At 40.0% G+C, this 16,032-nt stretch overlaps 1 protein-coding gene across 1 annotated transcript in view; it reads right to left on the bottom strand.

Annotated features, from left to right (window-relative positions):
* LOC139941476 (laminin subunit alpha-1-like) overlaps window positions 1-16,032 on the bottom strand; it is a 46,527-nt gene that overhangs the window by 22,043 nt on the left and 8,452 nt on the right. The window contains exons 11-26 of the mRNA XM_071937997.1: window positions 15,463-15,759; window positions 14,270-14,373; window positions 12,778-12,998; window positions 12,140-12,276; window positions 11,444-11,659; window positions 10,779-10,919; window positions 9,863-10,135; window positions 8,811-9,016; window positions 8,107-8,233; window positions 6,940-7,081; window positions 6,559-6,739; window positions 5,806-5,999; window positions 4,192-4,476; window positions 2,917-3,069; window positions 2,379-2,635; window positions 1,165-1,485 (exon numbers count right to left, since the gene is read on the bottom strand). Coding sequence (XP_071794098.1) covers window positions 1,165-1,485; window positions 2,379-2,635; window positions 2,917-3,069; window positions 4,192-4,476; window positions 5,806-5,999; window positions 6,559-6,739; window positions 6,940-7,081; window positions 8,107-8,233; window positions 8,811-9,016; window positions 9,863-10,135; window positions 10,779-10,919; window positions 11,444-11,659; window positions 12,140-12,276; window positions 12,778-12,998; window positions 14,270-14,373; window positions 15,463-15,759 — 3,255 coding nt within the window. The remainder of the gene's footprint in view (window positions 1-1,164; window positions 1,486-2,378; window positions 2,636-2,916; window positions 3,070-4,191; window positions 4,477-5,805; window positions 6,000-6,558; window positions 6,740-6,939; window positions 7,082-8,106; window positions 8,234-8,810; window positions 9,017-9,862; window positions 10,136-10,778; window positions 10,920-11,443; window positions 11,660-12,139; window positions 12,277-12,777; window positions 12,999-14,269; window positions 14,374-15,462; window positions 15,760-16,032) is intronic.

Consider the following 16,032-nt stretch of genomic DNA (forward strand, 5'->3'; position numbering starts at 1 on the left):
CGTCAAGGCTCTGCTTCACCCTCTCTGCAATTTCAGCTAACAGTGTCAAACTTGTTTGCTACATGCAGCTGTGCACTTGATGATTAAAGCGTGTCTGGTTACTTTTTACACAATGTCAACAGATTTACATTACACTTAAACAGTTTGAAGTAGAAAGCTTCCCTGAAAATATTACTTACTGAGGTGCTGTAGCATGTAAAAACATACCAACCAGTTATGGTACATGTATTCTATGGTAAAATACCAACTAGTTTGTTTTTACATGCTAAAATAATTTTCGTCTCACTGACGACAGAGATGATCGTGACTTTGCTTTACTCATTTCCCCAAAACTACAGCCCCTCACCAAGTAATATTTTAAGGGAAGCTTTCTACCATCGATCATTATCTTCAAACTGAGTAAGTTTAATGTAAATCTGTGGACATTATGTTTTGTGTTAAATAAGTAGCCAAATCCTAAAACGTTTTAGTAAATAACTGAAACATTTACAAAAAGGCACTGTTTTTTGTTACCAAGTATTTTGAAAGCACCATAAACCTTTTAGTAGCTTGTTACCTGTGAGGTAAATTGAGGTATCAATTCACATCTATCATTTGCACAAACACCCAAACTTTGCATGCATTTTGAAATCTAACATCAGTGTAACATCAGTGCAAGAGATGACCAATTGCTCTACTCAGAATACGCACACGCTCATTCAACCAATAGAATGCGTTCTCTTTGCTTCGTGATGGTTATCACTGCAGTGTGACTCGATCTAAGGAACGTTACAGAAATTGTAAGAAACAAAAATCGTGAAGATCAAAGATTTACATAAAACTTACTAAGTCTAATGATGATGATGGTAGAAAACATCCCTTGAAATATTTCTGTCTGAAATGTCTTCGCGTTTTGGAGTTTATCGCTCAGGGAGCGCTTTACTCATTTTTATTTTGGCACCGATGCATTGCAAAAGTTGTAATCGGTTTGTCACTATTCTCTCGTGACCCAGATGGGCGAGCGATCTCAAACTTCTACAGGTTTGTCAGTTTATGTATATGGCGGATTACATAAAGTGTTTACACTGACAGCAACTGTTTTGCTATTAAAACCAATTCTGTAATGTTCCTTTAACCAGACATATAAATAGTTTGAGAAACACACTTAATTTTAGCGCTACTTGCCTGTGCAGAGATCGTTGCAATCAAAGCGTTGGCATCTCTAGACAGATTAAGACTTCTAGTCAACTCAGCCTGTATCAACCTGTCTTGGCTGTCAAACGACACAGTTACAAGCTCCGCTTCCTTCACAGCAGCAGCATCCATAAAGGCCTGTGACGAAGCGCCCCACTGAATCAAGGTATTGATGTAGTCAATGACAGTCTGGTTGGTCTGGTGGACTCCCAGGAGAACTGCATCGGCCTCAGCTTGAAGGACTTGGATCCGCTCAAGCTGAACACTAGCCTGGTTCAGGAGGGTTTGAGAATTCTCCATGGCTTGTCCGACCTAGGATGACATGAGGAGTTCAGCAAGGTAGTTGTTAGGCCAAATTTAAGAAAAACATGTTGACCATTCTGCCTTTTTGAGAAACAGAAGGAGGGCCTTTTTCTTCAAAATGACCAGCAGACACACATTTCTAAAGACAACCGGCTGAGCCATTTTAAAAAAATTATTTAGTTTTGTCTGAGATAGTTCAAATGTATCCTTTTGCGGCAAACAAACAAGGAAGCAGCCCCGTAAAAGAAAGCGGATGATGACGCCAAACATGTTTTGCCCTTAGGGCTTTGGGTTCAGAACTCAATTTAATAAAACACTCTCATCGAGAGAAAATATTGCTTTTTGTAAACACTCAAGATGTTATGATAAAACAGAATGGGAATAAACATCGCAGATACAAGGAACAATAAAGCTGGCTGTGTCTTACTACATGTAATTAACTTACGATTCATGACACATCAACAATTTGAAGAAAAAAAACTGCAAAAGAAATTTGTCAGATATTGATCCCTTGGACAATGCGCAGCAAACTTACACATTCTTAATTGGAGTCAATATGTACACAAAGGAATTTGTTCCCCAAAAGTGGAAACAACCATTCAATGTTGATAATCAAATCGCGCTGGTTGGCATGGACGGCCGATTGTCAGCAAAACATTCATTCGTGTAGCAGATGCCATGTCCATTTTCAATATTTCTGCAAACTTTTAATTAACAAAAAATACAACAAAATTAAACACTGTTTTTGAATAGTTGTCTAACTTGACTACAAATCTGTTTTGTGTTTGCATTTGTTTCCTACAGTTTTCCAACCTTGGTTGGCAGAAAACTTTGTGCAGGAGCTACATGTACGTGCATTATTGTGCGTGGGGGTCAATAACAAATTTGAAATATTGACTAACCATCGAGACAAGGTTGTTGACATCGGCAACATATTGCTGTTCATCTATTCCTTCAATCTGCACCCTCAAGGCATCAAAGCTGGTCAGAGTGTCTGTTAGCTCCGTCACCGTGGCGTTGACCTGAGGTCTTAGTGCTTCAAGCTCAACATCTCGCTGCTGGAGGTCGTTCAAGAGGCTCGCTTGACCCCAGAGTAAATTCCAGAGAACGAACAGGTTGACTGTCGAATTCTGCAGAGTTTCTACACACTGGTCGCATCCTGTTGATTTCATAGAGGAAGAAAATAAAATAAGCTGTTGCAAACAATTTATCAACTAAATGGATTGATGGTATAAATGCAAAAAATAGTTAATGGCCTGACATTTGGACTCTAGCAGAGTCTTTCTCGAAGGCTAAATGACAACACAACAATCATGAACAGGTAACTAAGTGAAACATAAGCAGTGAAGTGGAAATACATGAATGGGGTTCAGAATAGAGGAAGGACGAGACTTTGCTATTCAAATATTTCAATCCTTATGTAACACTGTAGATACTCACTACTGCAACCAGTATCGGTGAAGTTGACATATGTCGGTAAGCACTCGCCACAACGTCGCGAGCCAACTCCTAACTTACAAGGACACTGGCCATCGATGACTTCACAAACAGCAGTGGCTCCTCCCACTGAACCTGTTACATCACAGTCGCAATCTATCGGCAGAAAGTAGGATGAGGCTTCCATTATTTAAAAACAAAAATTACATCGTGTTTTCGCTCCTCCTAATGAACCTGTCGCATCGCAGTCACAATCATGAGGCTTTCATTATTTTATTCAAAATTACATCCCATTTGGTTAAAGGAACACGTTGCCTTGGATCGGTCGACTTGGTCTTTGAAAAAGCGTTTGTAACCGTTTGTTATCAAATGCATATGGTTAGAAAGATGTTGTTAAAGTAGAATACAATGATCCACACAAACATGCCTCCAAATTGCACGGTTTTCCTTTTACACCGTCGGATAACACGGTCCGCCATTTATGGGAGTCAAATTTTTGACTCCCATAAATGGCCGACCGTGTTAGTTCGCAAAGTAAAAGGAAAACTACGCAATTACGAGGCAAATTTGTGTGGATCATTGTATTCTACTTTTAAAACCTCTTTCTAACTATATACATTTTATAACAAACGGTTACAAATGCTTTTAATAGACCAACTCATCCGATCCAAGGCAACGTGTTCCTGTAAGACCAGTTAAGAACTCACTCAGCGTTTGTGAAGTTAATAAAGATAAACTGACAGCTCAACTAAAAAGATCAACTGAAAGTTAACTCTAGTGGTCCCGACTGATTTTCTACCTTTCGCCCAGGTAGTAGTTAACAAGCAGGACAGTTCTTTTCAGAACTGAGAAGTCTCCTGAATTACAAAAAATCTACTCCGCAAAAGAAGAATAAAAAGAAAAACAGTTCTCTAAGGAACAGAAATCTACCTGGAAAGTATGTAGACACATACATGGTGTTACCACAAACCAAATATTCATTTATACCTTTTAAGACCTAAAACTTGAATAACTAAATTTAAGACTTTGTAATTGGCGGCTCCTCCGCTACTGGTTTGTTCAATAAATATAATATATTTGTTCAGGAACCCTGGACTAACTTCCAACTCAATTTGGTTTAAGAGAAGAATAAAAATCAAGATTAATTGAAAAACTCTTTCATTTCTTGGTTTCAAAATACTCCATGAAAGAGTTTTGACTGGAGGCGTTCGAGCATGTCGAGGGTGGACTAATGAATGATTATCAAAACTATTAATTAGTGTATTGAATATCCCTTACCTGCACATGCTTGATGTGGCAATCCGTACTTCCCAACCACACACTGGTTACACTTGATACCCTGAACGCCAGAACGACAACTACACACTCCGCTGTTATCGCACTGTTGAGTCAGGGAACCATACTCGTTACACTCGCAGGCCTGACAGCCCTGATTAGTGAAACTGTAGTAGTTTGGTAGGCAGGTGCTGCAACGGCGGTCACCAATGCCTGGTTGGCACGGACACTGGCCGTTCGTATGGTTGCAAAGAAAACCAGTGGAGCCTACTGAATCACAGTTGCAATCTAAACGTGAGAAGAATCAAGTATATTTTAACTTTTGAATTATGAATTATGACAAGTAACTCTAAAGCCTGGTACTTCCAGTGAATGTGAGCGTGAATGTCAAATGTGATACAAATTTTGTATGTCACAAATTTATCCTGTGAAACTTTCCCTGCGAAAAATGCCCTGTACATGTAACGTCAAAATTTGCTTCGCATTCACAGTACAAGTAAAACTTGGCTTCAGGCATTTTTTTCGGTACTAAAATATGGCAGTAACGCTTCTCAGATTCAAATTTTGGGGGACAAAAAATGATATCTTTTTTACATTTACCCACATTACTTGGAAGTGAAATGTTTTTAAAAACGCTTTATACTCTTGAACACTGCTGTAGGCTTCTCACCAACAGTTTTTGTTGCCTTTAAATTTAGGGAAAGATTACCGAACGTATACCTCCCTTTCATAGTTCAAAGGAAATGTCTACAAGCACATGTAGTTTGACAGGATTAGGGGAAAATATGTGAATTTGAAGTCATGAACTTGCATTAATTTTTGCTAAAATTGGCCAAGGCAACCTATATATCAAAGTCTAACCCTACGCTTAGTATATACATTTATACAGAATGAGAGGTTATTGAAAGTTATGAATTCTGAGACCCAATAATATACAATGTAGCAGCACCAAATAAGGGTTTACAAGGTGCTACGGCGCATTTAGCAGCCACAGCCAGGAACACCAGGGCGAACCCCTTCTCTTTTCGATAAGTGCACTGGCATTGACTGGGCTCTTTTACAAACATTGGACCAACGGCTTTACGTCCCATTCGAAGGACGAAGCAATGATTAAGTGTCTTGCTTAAAGGAACACGTTGCCTTGGATCGGACGAGTTGGTCAAAACAAAAGCGTTTGTAACCGTTTTTTATATAATGCATATGGTTGGAAAGACGTTTTAAAAGTAGAATACAATGATCCACACAAGTTTGCCTCGAAATTGCATGGTTTTCCTTCTACTGTGCGAACCAACACGGTCGGCCATTTATGGGAGTCAAAATTTTGACCCCCATAAATGGCCGACGTGTTAGTCGACGAGGTAAAAGGAAAACCACGCAATTTTGAGGTATGTTTGTGTGGATCATTGTATTCTACTTTTACAACATCTTTCTACCCATATGCATTTTATGAAAAACGGTTACAAACGCTTTTCAAAAACCAACTCGACCGATCCAAGGCAACGTGTTCCTTTAAGGCTGGGACTCGACCTCGCACTCTGCTCATCAGAAACACCAGAGTTTGGATTCTATGCTTTAACCGCTTGACCAGGACACTTCCACCTGTAGTTTTTTACCAACCTTGGCAGTTGCGCAACGATGCATCCCCATACGTGAAGTCCTGGCAACGTTCACAGTTGAAACCAACTGTCCTTGAGCCACAACCCAAGCACTGACCAGTAATGCTGTCACACTGGTCAGTGTTTCCATTACAGGAGCAGGGTGTACAGAAGCCATCAGAGAGTTCAGGTTGCCCATAGTGAAATGTGTCACACCTGTTTAGTTTTCCAGAAAATGGTCATTTATAATTGAAAACAATAAGCCATTTGCGTTAGATTTGAATATTGTCTGGTACAATCACGTTCTTAATCACAGGTTACCACTTAATTTTGAACTCCTCGGACTAATACACAATAAATATTGAAGTCTTATATAGCGCACGTTATGTACCAAACAAGGTACTCAAGGCGCTGAGATATAAAAACTTTCAGAAAGATACATTACTGCAGTGATGAATTCTGAGACCCAATTCTGACACTGGGGCGAACCCCTTCTCTTTTCGATAAGTGCACTGGTTTCTTTTACATGCGTTACACAACACATAGGACCAACGGCTTTACGTCCCATCCGAAGAACCAAGGTTAAGTTGTCTTGCTTAAGGACACAAATGTCACGGCTGGGGATTCGAACCCACACTCTGCTGATCAGAAACACCAGAGTTTGAATTCGGTCCTGCATGCTGCTTAAGTACTGTGGATGCGGATTACTGCTAACCTTTCCATATCACTATATATGAACTGCACTATTATTAGCAATGGGGTCGTTAACATTCACCTGTCACATAGTGGGCCTAGGTGACCCGGAGAACACGCAGAACAAGTCACAGTGCCTTCAATCACAGAACACGAGGTGTTCTCTGCTCTGGGCGGACTACACGGACATACTGCACAGTCATTGGCTGTTCCTAGGGTAGCTTCACCATGGTAACCATCGGCACAAATCTCACAATTGAAACCTGGAAAAAGGTGGTTTAGATTATCAGATTATGAGATCGTTAAAGGATTTATTTTAATGGCTCAGTGACCAGGGGTAATGATTAGGACTAGTAATGATGTTGGAATGCTTGTGAAAAGCGCAATTATAAAAACCAGTTATGCATTATTATGTATGCATGAGGGAAATTAGCATATTGCATGGCAGAGGTTACATATGTACCTGTGGTGTTGTGCATGCATTGAAGACATTGACCGGTGGTTGCATCACATGACTGACTGTGCCCATTACAGTCACACGCTGTACACTCGCCAAAGAAGGCATGTCCAGTCACATTGACTCTGCTGTATCCCATGGCACATTCCTACAATAAAGAAGTCAACAACTTTTCATAAACTCTGGGAAATGTTACATGTTAAACTATTTCTGTGACATCACTCTGTTGTTAAAAGTGTAGAATATTTTAACGAATCTACACTCAACTGTAGATTCGTTACGAATGTACACTGCAGTGTATGTTTGTAACATAATCTACAGTTCAGTGGTTCATCACGTGCAACAAAACATAACTGACAATATGTTATCTTTCAATTCCAAAAACATTTTCCAGATTAGAAAAAAAACACTTTCGCAAGATGAGCAAACTGACGTACTCGATAATGTTGCAAGCACTAAAGTAGGCCTTCATTTTTTGTAAAATCACTATAAAATGTCATCAACCGTCGTTTGGCAAGACATTTTTTGATAGACTAACTAAATGTGTGTTGTTTTTATTGAGAACTTGATTTATTGAAATTGTTAGATAACCAATGGGGAAACTAGTTTAAGTCAGAGAAGAGACTCTAAAGTGTAGATTTTGAGTACAATGTACTCGCCTTCGGCTCATACATCTTATTCACAAATCTACGCTTTCTTGTCCATTCTCCATAACTTATAAGGTGAGTTTGGGTGTGATACGGACTATATCTAGTTAAGGAGCCTGATACACACTCCGAGAGTAGATGTATTCCTTATTACACCCTAAACCGAACCAACATTGTAGTAACATTTTTATCATACCATAGAACACTTTTCGTTTCAATTTCGGCCTGAGAGAAGGTTGCAAACCTACATTTCAACACAGGAACTGGCTTGTTTACCAAACACTAAAACACCATGCTGTAGTTGAAAATTAATTGATACACAACTACATGTATACTACTGCGTATGTGCACAACGCTCAAGGGTTGGCCCGTAATGCTAATCAAAACTGCGGATTTCACTCTGGAGTATATTTAAAAAATACATAAAATACAGGATGCATATGAATGTTAGACTGTGTGATACTAATTCGGATCCATTTGTCATTTGATTGGTATTATTAACCTAGCCTGGTCGACCATACATTACCTCACATGAATAGCCTGTATAACCATTGCCACAGCTACACTGCTCAACAGAGAGTGCTCTCATAGCCTGGGGATCATACTGTGCTGAATCAAACATTGTTGCTGAAGAGAATGACACTTGACCAATACTACGAGAGGAAACAAAACATGGGCATGAGATATTTACAAGGTGAAAAAGGACCACTTCTTGCTTGGTCAATATTTTTTGGATGCAAAGCAACAAAACAGTTGGAAAACATTTCACGCCAGACTTTTGAATCTGAGAAACGATTCATCTTTTAGACATAACATTTACATATTTTCCGGGGAGTAAAACACATATTTGAGGATAAAAATTGAGATGCACAGTTTTTCGTTGGGAGGACAGAAATTTAATTTGGGCAACAAATCAAAAAGTCAAATTTCCAACTTAAATCAGGAAAGTTGCATCTTTTGTTTTTACTTTTTGATACAGAAACCTTACCTTGAGCTGTTGAGTATTAAGTATTTTTAATTTTTTAGGGGGGGGGGGGTACCTATATACACCAGTGTGTATTAGCACTGACTGTAAACTCAGTACTTTCCCCCGAGTTCTGTAAAAAAAAAAAAAAAAAATCACAGGCATATTACTCGGGTGAGATTCAAACCCACGACCTTTGCAATTCAAGAGCAGTGTCTTACCAACTGGACCACCGAGATTGCCCTGTAGCTAGAGGCAGTACTTACCTTGACTGATGAGCAATATCTGTGAGCGACGCCGATATGGAAACATCTCTGACGTCACTGAGGGTCTTCAAGAACTCACCACGGCTGATGGCTGCATTAGTACCCTCCATCAGGAATGCTGTCTCTCGGATAGTCACTGAGAGGTCATGGAAGACATTTTGTGGAGAGAGAGTCCCAAGACTATGTATGAATGTGTTCTCAAGACCCTGTAATGAGAGAAGTAACACTGTCAAAAGTTATGGAAAATCTCGATCAGGTTATAATTTACAAGAGAAAACCGACTGGATATAAGTCCTTTATTAATGTTTAAAAAAGACAAAATTAACAGAGCAGGATTTGAAAATGTAAACCACAGACAATTGAAATCCCTCTTGCTGTTGGAACTGTCTGATCTTAATCCCCTACAAAATGACATAAGTTATTCGTTATACAAATTGTTGTATATTCTGCTTTGTACCCAGCTACACATGTAGTTTGGTGATTTGTGAATGTCTGAATGTGAAGACCAGCTACATGTAAAGTGTTTTTTTTTTTTTTTTTTTGAATCCTGTTTGTTCCTGAAAAGTCTGGTGACATTGGTTTCTATTACAGCTTGCCTCATAGTTTAGATTGGGGATCAGTCATACGGTTAATCAGAACGGCACAAGTTCCTTTAAAAGATTGGAGTACTTTTTGTGGGACACAAAACACAATGTCCACAGATTTACAAAAAACTTACACGGTTTGAAGATAATGATAGTAGAAAGCTTCCCTTAAAATATTTCTTGCTGAGGTGCTGTAGTTTTTAGCATGTCGACATATTTACCATTACTGGTATTTACATGACTCTCCTGAAAATATTGCTCTGTGATTTTTCACTTTTTTCTCTCAAAAACTTGCTGACTAATAAAGCTGAAACCAATACCGGTAAATTACCATACAGTGTACATATATATGTGTATCTTCATTCACAGTAAAGTAGGGATTCATGTCATGGCCACAAAACTTGATCTATAAAAAGTATTAAACCCTTTACACTGTTTAAGAAAATAAACATAGATGCACAACCTTACCCGTATGACCAGTGTAGCTTCTCTTGTTGTCGTAACTTCCAGTGGATTCACCAGTGTGTAGTAGAGCGACATCTTGAGACTGCTCCCATATACACCAAGGAGATTGCCGCTAAGATACTGGGATGGGATACTCCAGGACGCATCCGTGCTGGCCGGCACCAAGACGGTTACTACAGCAGTGGAGTTGATCACGCTAGCCGTTGGGGAGTTTGGGAAGAGTGACTGAGCAGACGTCACCGACCAGTTGCCAAGGACATCTGTTGGGATGTCGTACTGCAATGACAGACAAGAGGAAGTCCAAATTGTTACCATTAAATGCAGACACGTGACGTGTCATGGCCTGGCAAAGAGCACCAGATTCCAACTCTGGTGTTTCTGATCAGCAGAGTGTACCAGTCGTGACTCCTGTGTGTCCTTTAGCAAGACACTTGACCATGATGGTTCGTCCTTCAGATGGGACGTTAAGCCGTTGGTTCGCCCCGATGTTCCTGCTTTGATTGGCAGCATATTGCGCCACAGCACCTTGTAAACCATTAAATGGTGCTAAGGAGTGCCAGGAGTGTCACCGGGTGATGGATATGCGCACTATATAAAAATCGGACTCAAGTTCTGATTGTCAAATCATTGGAGTGTGGGTTCGATTCGCCAGTCATGACACTTCCTTTCCCGTCCTTGAGCAAGACATTTAACAATAATTGCTTCTCTTCTTGCGTGCAGGCACGTGTATTAATGGGAACCTGAGTGGACTAGTACAGTGCAAATTTATGCAAACTTATGCAGCGTGGGGTTGTATGCTCCAAGGGGAGTTGAGAAAGTTAGAGGAATGGTCTAAAAGTGTGCCTGAATGATAATAATGTTGCAAAGCGCTATTTATGTAAATACTGAATAAAGTGAAAACAAAAACGGCTACCATTACCTGTACAGCCCGATCGAGGGTGCTATCACACACTGTGGTGATGCCCATGCATACACACTGCAGGCAACCGGTCTGATGTAGAGGGGAGTTATAGAAACTATCAGCTGCACAGTCACTGCATGTTAAGCCCCCTGCTAAATCCTACAATGGTGAGAAAAGACGACAAGGTGGATTAATTCAATTCAACTAGAATAAAAAGGTGCTGAAATTATTTCTCTTTTCCCTCAGCTGATAAACCCTCATTTGTGTCGCAATAAAAACAAAAATTGTTTTTCTTTTTCAAAGAAACCACTATGCCAACGCGACCCCCCTATTAAGTTCCTAAAAGACACTAGACACTATTGGTAATTGTCAAATATCAGTCTTCTCATTTGGTGTATCTCAACATATGCATAAAGTAACAAACCTGTGAAAATTTGATACAGGTACATGTATGTTCGATTGGTCAACGAAGTTGCAAGATAATAATGAAAGACAAACACCATTGTCCAACGAAGTTGTGTACTTTCAGATGCTTGATTTCGAGACTTCCAAATCTAATTCTGAGGTCTCGATATCAAATTACTTGTTACCAAGTAAGGTTTTATGCTAAAAATTATTGTGAGTAATAACCAATAGTGTCCACTGCCTTTAACAAGCAAATAACGAGCCGCACAAACCCTTACCTTGCATTGGCACTGCCCGGTTGTTTTGTTGCACACGGCACTCTGGCTACCAGCGAGGTCGCACTGGCAGGCTGTACACCCATCAGACGTCAACACTTTGTACTCATCCAGGCATTCATTACACTTGATACCTCCTACCCCGGGCTGGCAGGTGCAGCTACCCGTTGTCAGGTCGCACTGGGGATTGATCGACCCGATGGGGTCGCAGTTACACATCTGAAGGTAAAAGTAAGAAATTGGATGAGATAAGCTTTCAGGTCACAATAATGAATGAAATCATAAAGATTCAGATTAGACTTTGAGCGGCTGTTTATAATGGGAAATGGCACAGTGCGACTTATACATAGAGTTATATATAAGAACTAGAGGGCGCACTGGTGATGCTTCTTGCACAAACGGGACGGGACCGCAACGAGACACGCGCGCCATTATGTACGCGCGTTGAATACGCAGTACACGTTGGAGTTTGTGTTTATTGAACGCTGAGGCGATGCTGTTTTGTCAACTTACAAAATGGCCGCACAGACACACGCTAAGCAATGCCTGTTTGTTCAAATAGAAAATGGCCGCCTGCGCGCATACATATGTTGGCCAGTGCGCCCTTTAGTTCTTATATATAACTCTATGGACTTATAGTTCATTTTGTGGTGACAGGTCACATATGCAGATCACAAATATACAGAAACACAACGTTACCTGGCACCCATTGGTGCTGTCCAACCCCCATGCAAAGATCACACATTTATCACATTGCTGGCCTGCAGTGTTTGGAGGGCAGTCGCATAGGCCAGTAGTCATGTCACACACCTTGTTGGTACCAAAACAGTTGCATGCTAAAAAGACAAAACAGCAATCATCAGTGTCAGATAAAAAGTCAATGGGATCCCAGGGAGATTTAGATGGAATCCCAATTAATCCAGCCGGAATCCTGGTTAATCCAGCATCTTTCAATAATGAGTGCAAGTTTACATGTAAGTCCAAGTTTCATGCTTTAAAGGGAAAGTACACTTATCAGTTAAGCCAACCCACTATAAAAACTTGCTAGGCGCAGAAATCAATCATGCTTAGCAGAAATAGCACTCCAGCCAATAAGTTGACATTTTTGCGACCAATATGCCCCACTCAATTTTTGTTTTATTAGCAAAGAAATCTGCTAATGGCGTATTTTCTGCAAAACAGTTTTATGAAATTGGGCCCAGGCTAAATGAACACACCCAAGGTGAGAGTTGACAGTTTTTTTTTAAAGACTTTCGTACAGAATTGATGGCATCTTCCAAAAGGAGGAGGGAGGGAGGGGGGGGGGGGGGGGGTGGTGCTATAGATGTAGAACTTACGTGTACATCCAGTACTGCGGTAGGCATAATACTCTGGCAGGCACATGTCACAGGTTCTTCCCCCTACACCAGATTTACACTGACACTGTCCACCATACTGGTCACACTGCAGTGTGATGCTCCCGGTCGGGTTACAATTACATAGTCTGGCCCCGTCAAAGTAGTATGTAGTCAGGGTAAAGACACTAGAGAGGCAGAGGGATTCCTGACTGGTACCGATACTGTGGAACAACAAGTTGCAATACACGTAGGTGTTTATTAAAGGCAGTGTACACTATTGGTAATTACTCAAAATATTTATTAGCATAAAACCTTACTTGGTAACGAGTAATGGGGAGAGGTTGGTAAAACATTGTGAGAAATTGACTCCCTCTGAAGTGGAGTAGTTTTCGAGAAAGAAGTAATTTTCCACACAATTTGATTTCGAGACCTCAGATTTAGAATGTGAGGTCTCGAAAATAAGCATCTGAATGCACACAACTTTGTGTGACAAGGGTGTTTTTTCTTCCATTATTATCTCGCAACTTCGACGACCGATTGAGCTCAAATTTTCACAGGTTTGTTATTTTATGCATAATGTTGAGATACACCAATGACCAAGCAAGAAGACTGGTCTTTGACAATTACCAATAGTGTCCAGTGTCTTTAACAGTGTTATTAATAATGGTAATAATAAAGAAAACTAGGTCTTCTAGATGTACAGCGCATTTTACAATAACCAAACCATGCGCTTTACATTAGTGCCCTGGTCACTGGGCCAATAACATTCCTGCAATCTTTCTCAGCTCCCTGGGGAGTATTTTAGCGCGGGCTACCGTGGTGCTCCATAGGCTTTTTCAAAACACAATATCAACCTCTACCCTCGCATGTACCCTTTTATGCCCCTAGGTGAAGTGTGTAAAGTGTAATGCTCAAGGACACAAGTGTCATGACAGGGATTCGAACCCACATCCCAATGACTAAACTGATGCTCTGAACTGCTCAGCCATGACACTACATGTATGTACATTTAGGTAACTAATAATGTACATGTACATGTAATATGACAAATGCACCACACTAAAAGCTTTACAAATTACAGTAAACAATATTCTCAGAAAACGAAGTCTATCAAAGGCACTGGACACTATTGGTAATTGTCAAAGACCAGTCTTCTCACTGAATGTATCTCAACATATACATAAAATAACAAACCTGTGAAATTTTTTAACTCATCAATTGGTCGTCGAAGTTTTGCGCTTTCGAGACCTCAGCAAATATTTTAGTGGAAAATTACTTCTTTCTCGAAAACTACATTACTTCAGAGGGAGCTGTTTCTCACAATGTTTAATACAATTGCTCGTTACCAAGTAAGTTTTTATGTTTAAAATTATTTTGAGTAATTACCAATAGTGTCCAGTGCCTTTAAACAGCTACATGAAAGATTTTAACAAATGAAATATAAACTGTTCCATATTTTTTCTTTAACAGAGGATTAGAAAGATCTATTTACCGCATGTCATTCTGATAAACATTGCACGTGTTCAAAAAGGTGTCGGCATCGTCACCCAGCAACACAGGGTCTAAAAACTCAACAGGGATCGCAACAACTTTATCCTGCAAGAAAACAAATAAATAACTTTCTTAATTTGATATTGATTTTTGTTTTACCGTCACAACGATGTGTGTTAGCATTGTATACTCAGTACTTTCCCAAGTTCACAAGCATAATTTTTATTACCCAGGTGGGATTCAAACCCATGACCTTAGCAATTCATAGAGCAGTGTCTTACCAACTAGACTACCGAGATTGCCCGGTAGCTGGAGGCAGTTCAAATCACTTATACTTCTTATTTTGGTTACGTAACCACAAGGGAATCTGATTAGCAACATTTTTATGATTGCTTGATGTAAACAAATATAAATTGACTAGAGCTGCACTTGAACCTTCGACCTCCGAATCAACATTCTGGTGCTCTGCCAACTGAGCCATCCTAGCCATACACACAGTCAAAATGTTTCACTTGAAGTGGCTGGCAAATAATATCCATTGAATTTGTAGTTAAAGATACGGGAAGACCAGTCTTCTCACCTCGTGTTTCTCAACATATGCATAGAAAAACAAACCTGTGAACAATATTGAGCTAAATTGGTCGTCGAAGTTGCGAGATAACTATGAAAGCAAAAAACACCCTTGTTACACGAAGTTGTGTGCTTTCAGATGCTTGATTTCGAGACCTCAAAATCTAATTCTGAGGTCTTGAAATCAAATTTGTGGAAAATTACTTCTTTCTCAAAAACTTAGTCACTTCAGAGGGGGCCTTTTCTCTTAATCCCTAGGCCATTGGCCATGATACGCCACAGATTCATTATTTTTATAATAGATAGATGCTCATCCTTCAAGAGGGCGGCTTCCTTCCTGTGTTTCTACAGAACTTATGGTTAAACTATAATTAGTTTATTTTTATTTTTTCTCCAGAAGACGATCAGAGCATACTGATCGAAACGTTGAGTCGAAACCAATGATTCTTTTCAGAACCACCCCAACTCATTAGAGATAGTCATTACATGGTGTTACCACAAACCTTTCCATATAGTTTCTTTTTGCAGCTGAAAATATATATTAAACAGCAAAATGAAATGGCCTCAGACGTGTTTTTGTATTAATAGTATCTAGCAGGAAAACAATGCTACAATGCCACTTACGAACAGCACACTTGCACCACCCTGGACATCCAAGCTCACAGTCAGGTCCCATTCACCGACACCAAGCACAAACTGCGACCCCAAGCTAGCATTTAGATTCTGTGCTCTGCCGTCGTAGCACCAAGATGCACACAAGGGCAGACTGACGGTCCCCCTCTGCACAGTCCCACTGGTTGCCCCTTTGGGTGAAATGGTTAGGTCCAGTTGAGTTCCACCTTCATTTGCAGCCCTTAGTACGATCTCGAACCTACCACTCAGTTGGGAGGGGGGTACAGTCAACGTTGTGGTTGTAGTCATCTAAAAATCCAATTTTAAAATCATATTATGTTACTTGCGGTAATGTACGTGTACCTTCTGAGCTGAACTAGCCTGAAATAACTTAAATCTCACTGTAACTATGAAATGAACATGTAGTTGACATACAAGTAGATTAGTTACAAACCACAATGGCAACTGACTATTTAATTTGGGGTTGAACAAAGAAAACTTTTACATATATAAAGCGAGATTTGAACCTGCGACCTCCAAGTACATGCTGGTTACTCTAGCAACCGAGTTATCTGTACCTAA

The sequence above is a fragment of the Asterias amurensis genome, chromosome 9 (genome assembly GCF_032118995.1).
Source record: "Asterias amurensis chromosome 9, ASM3211899v1".
In the NCBI taxonomy this organism is placed as follows: Eukaryota; Metazoa; Echinodermata; class Asteroidea; order Forcipulatida; family Asteriidae; genus Asterias; species Asterias amurensis.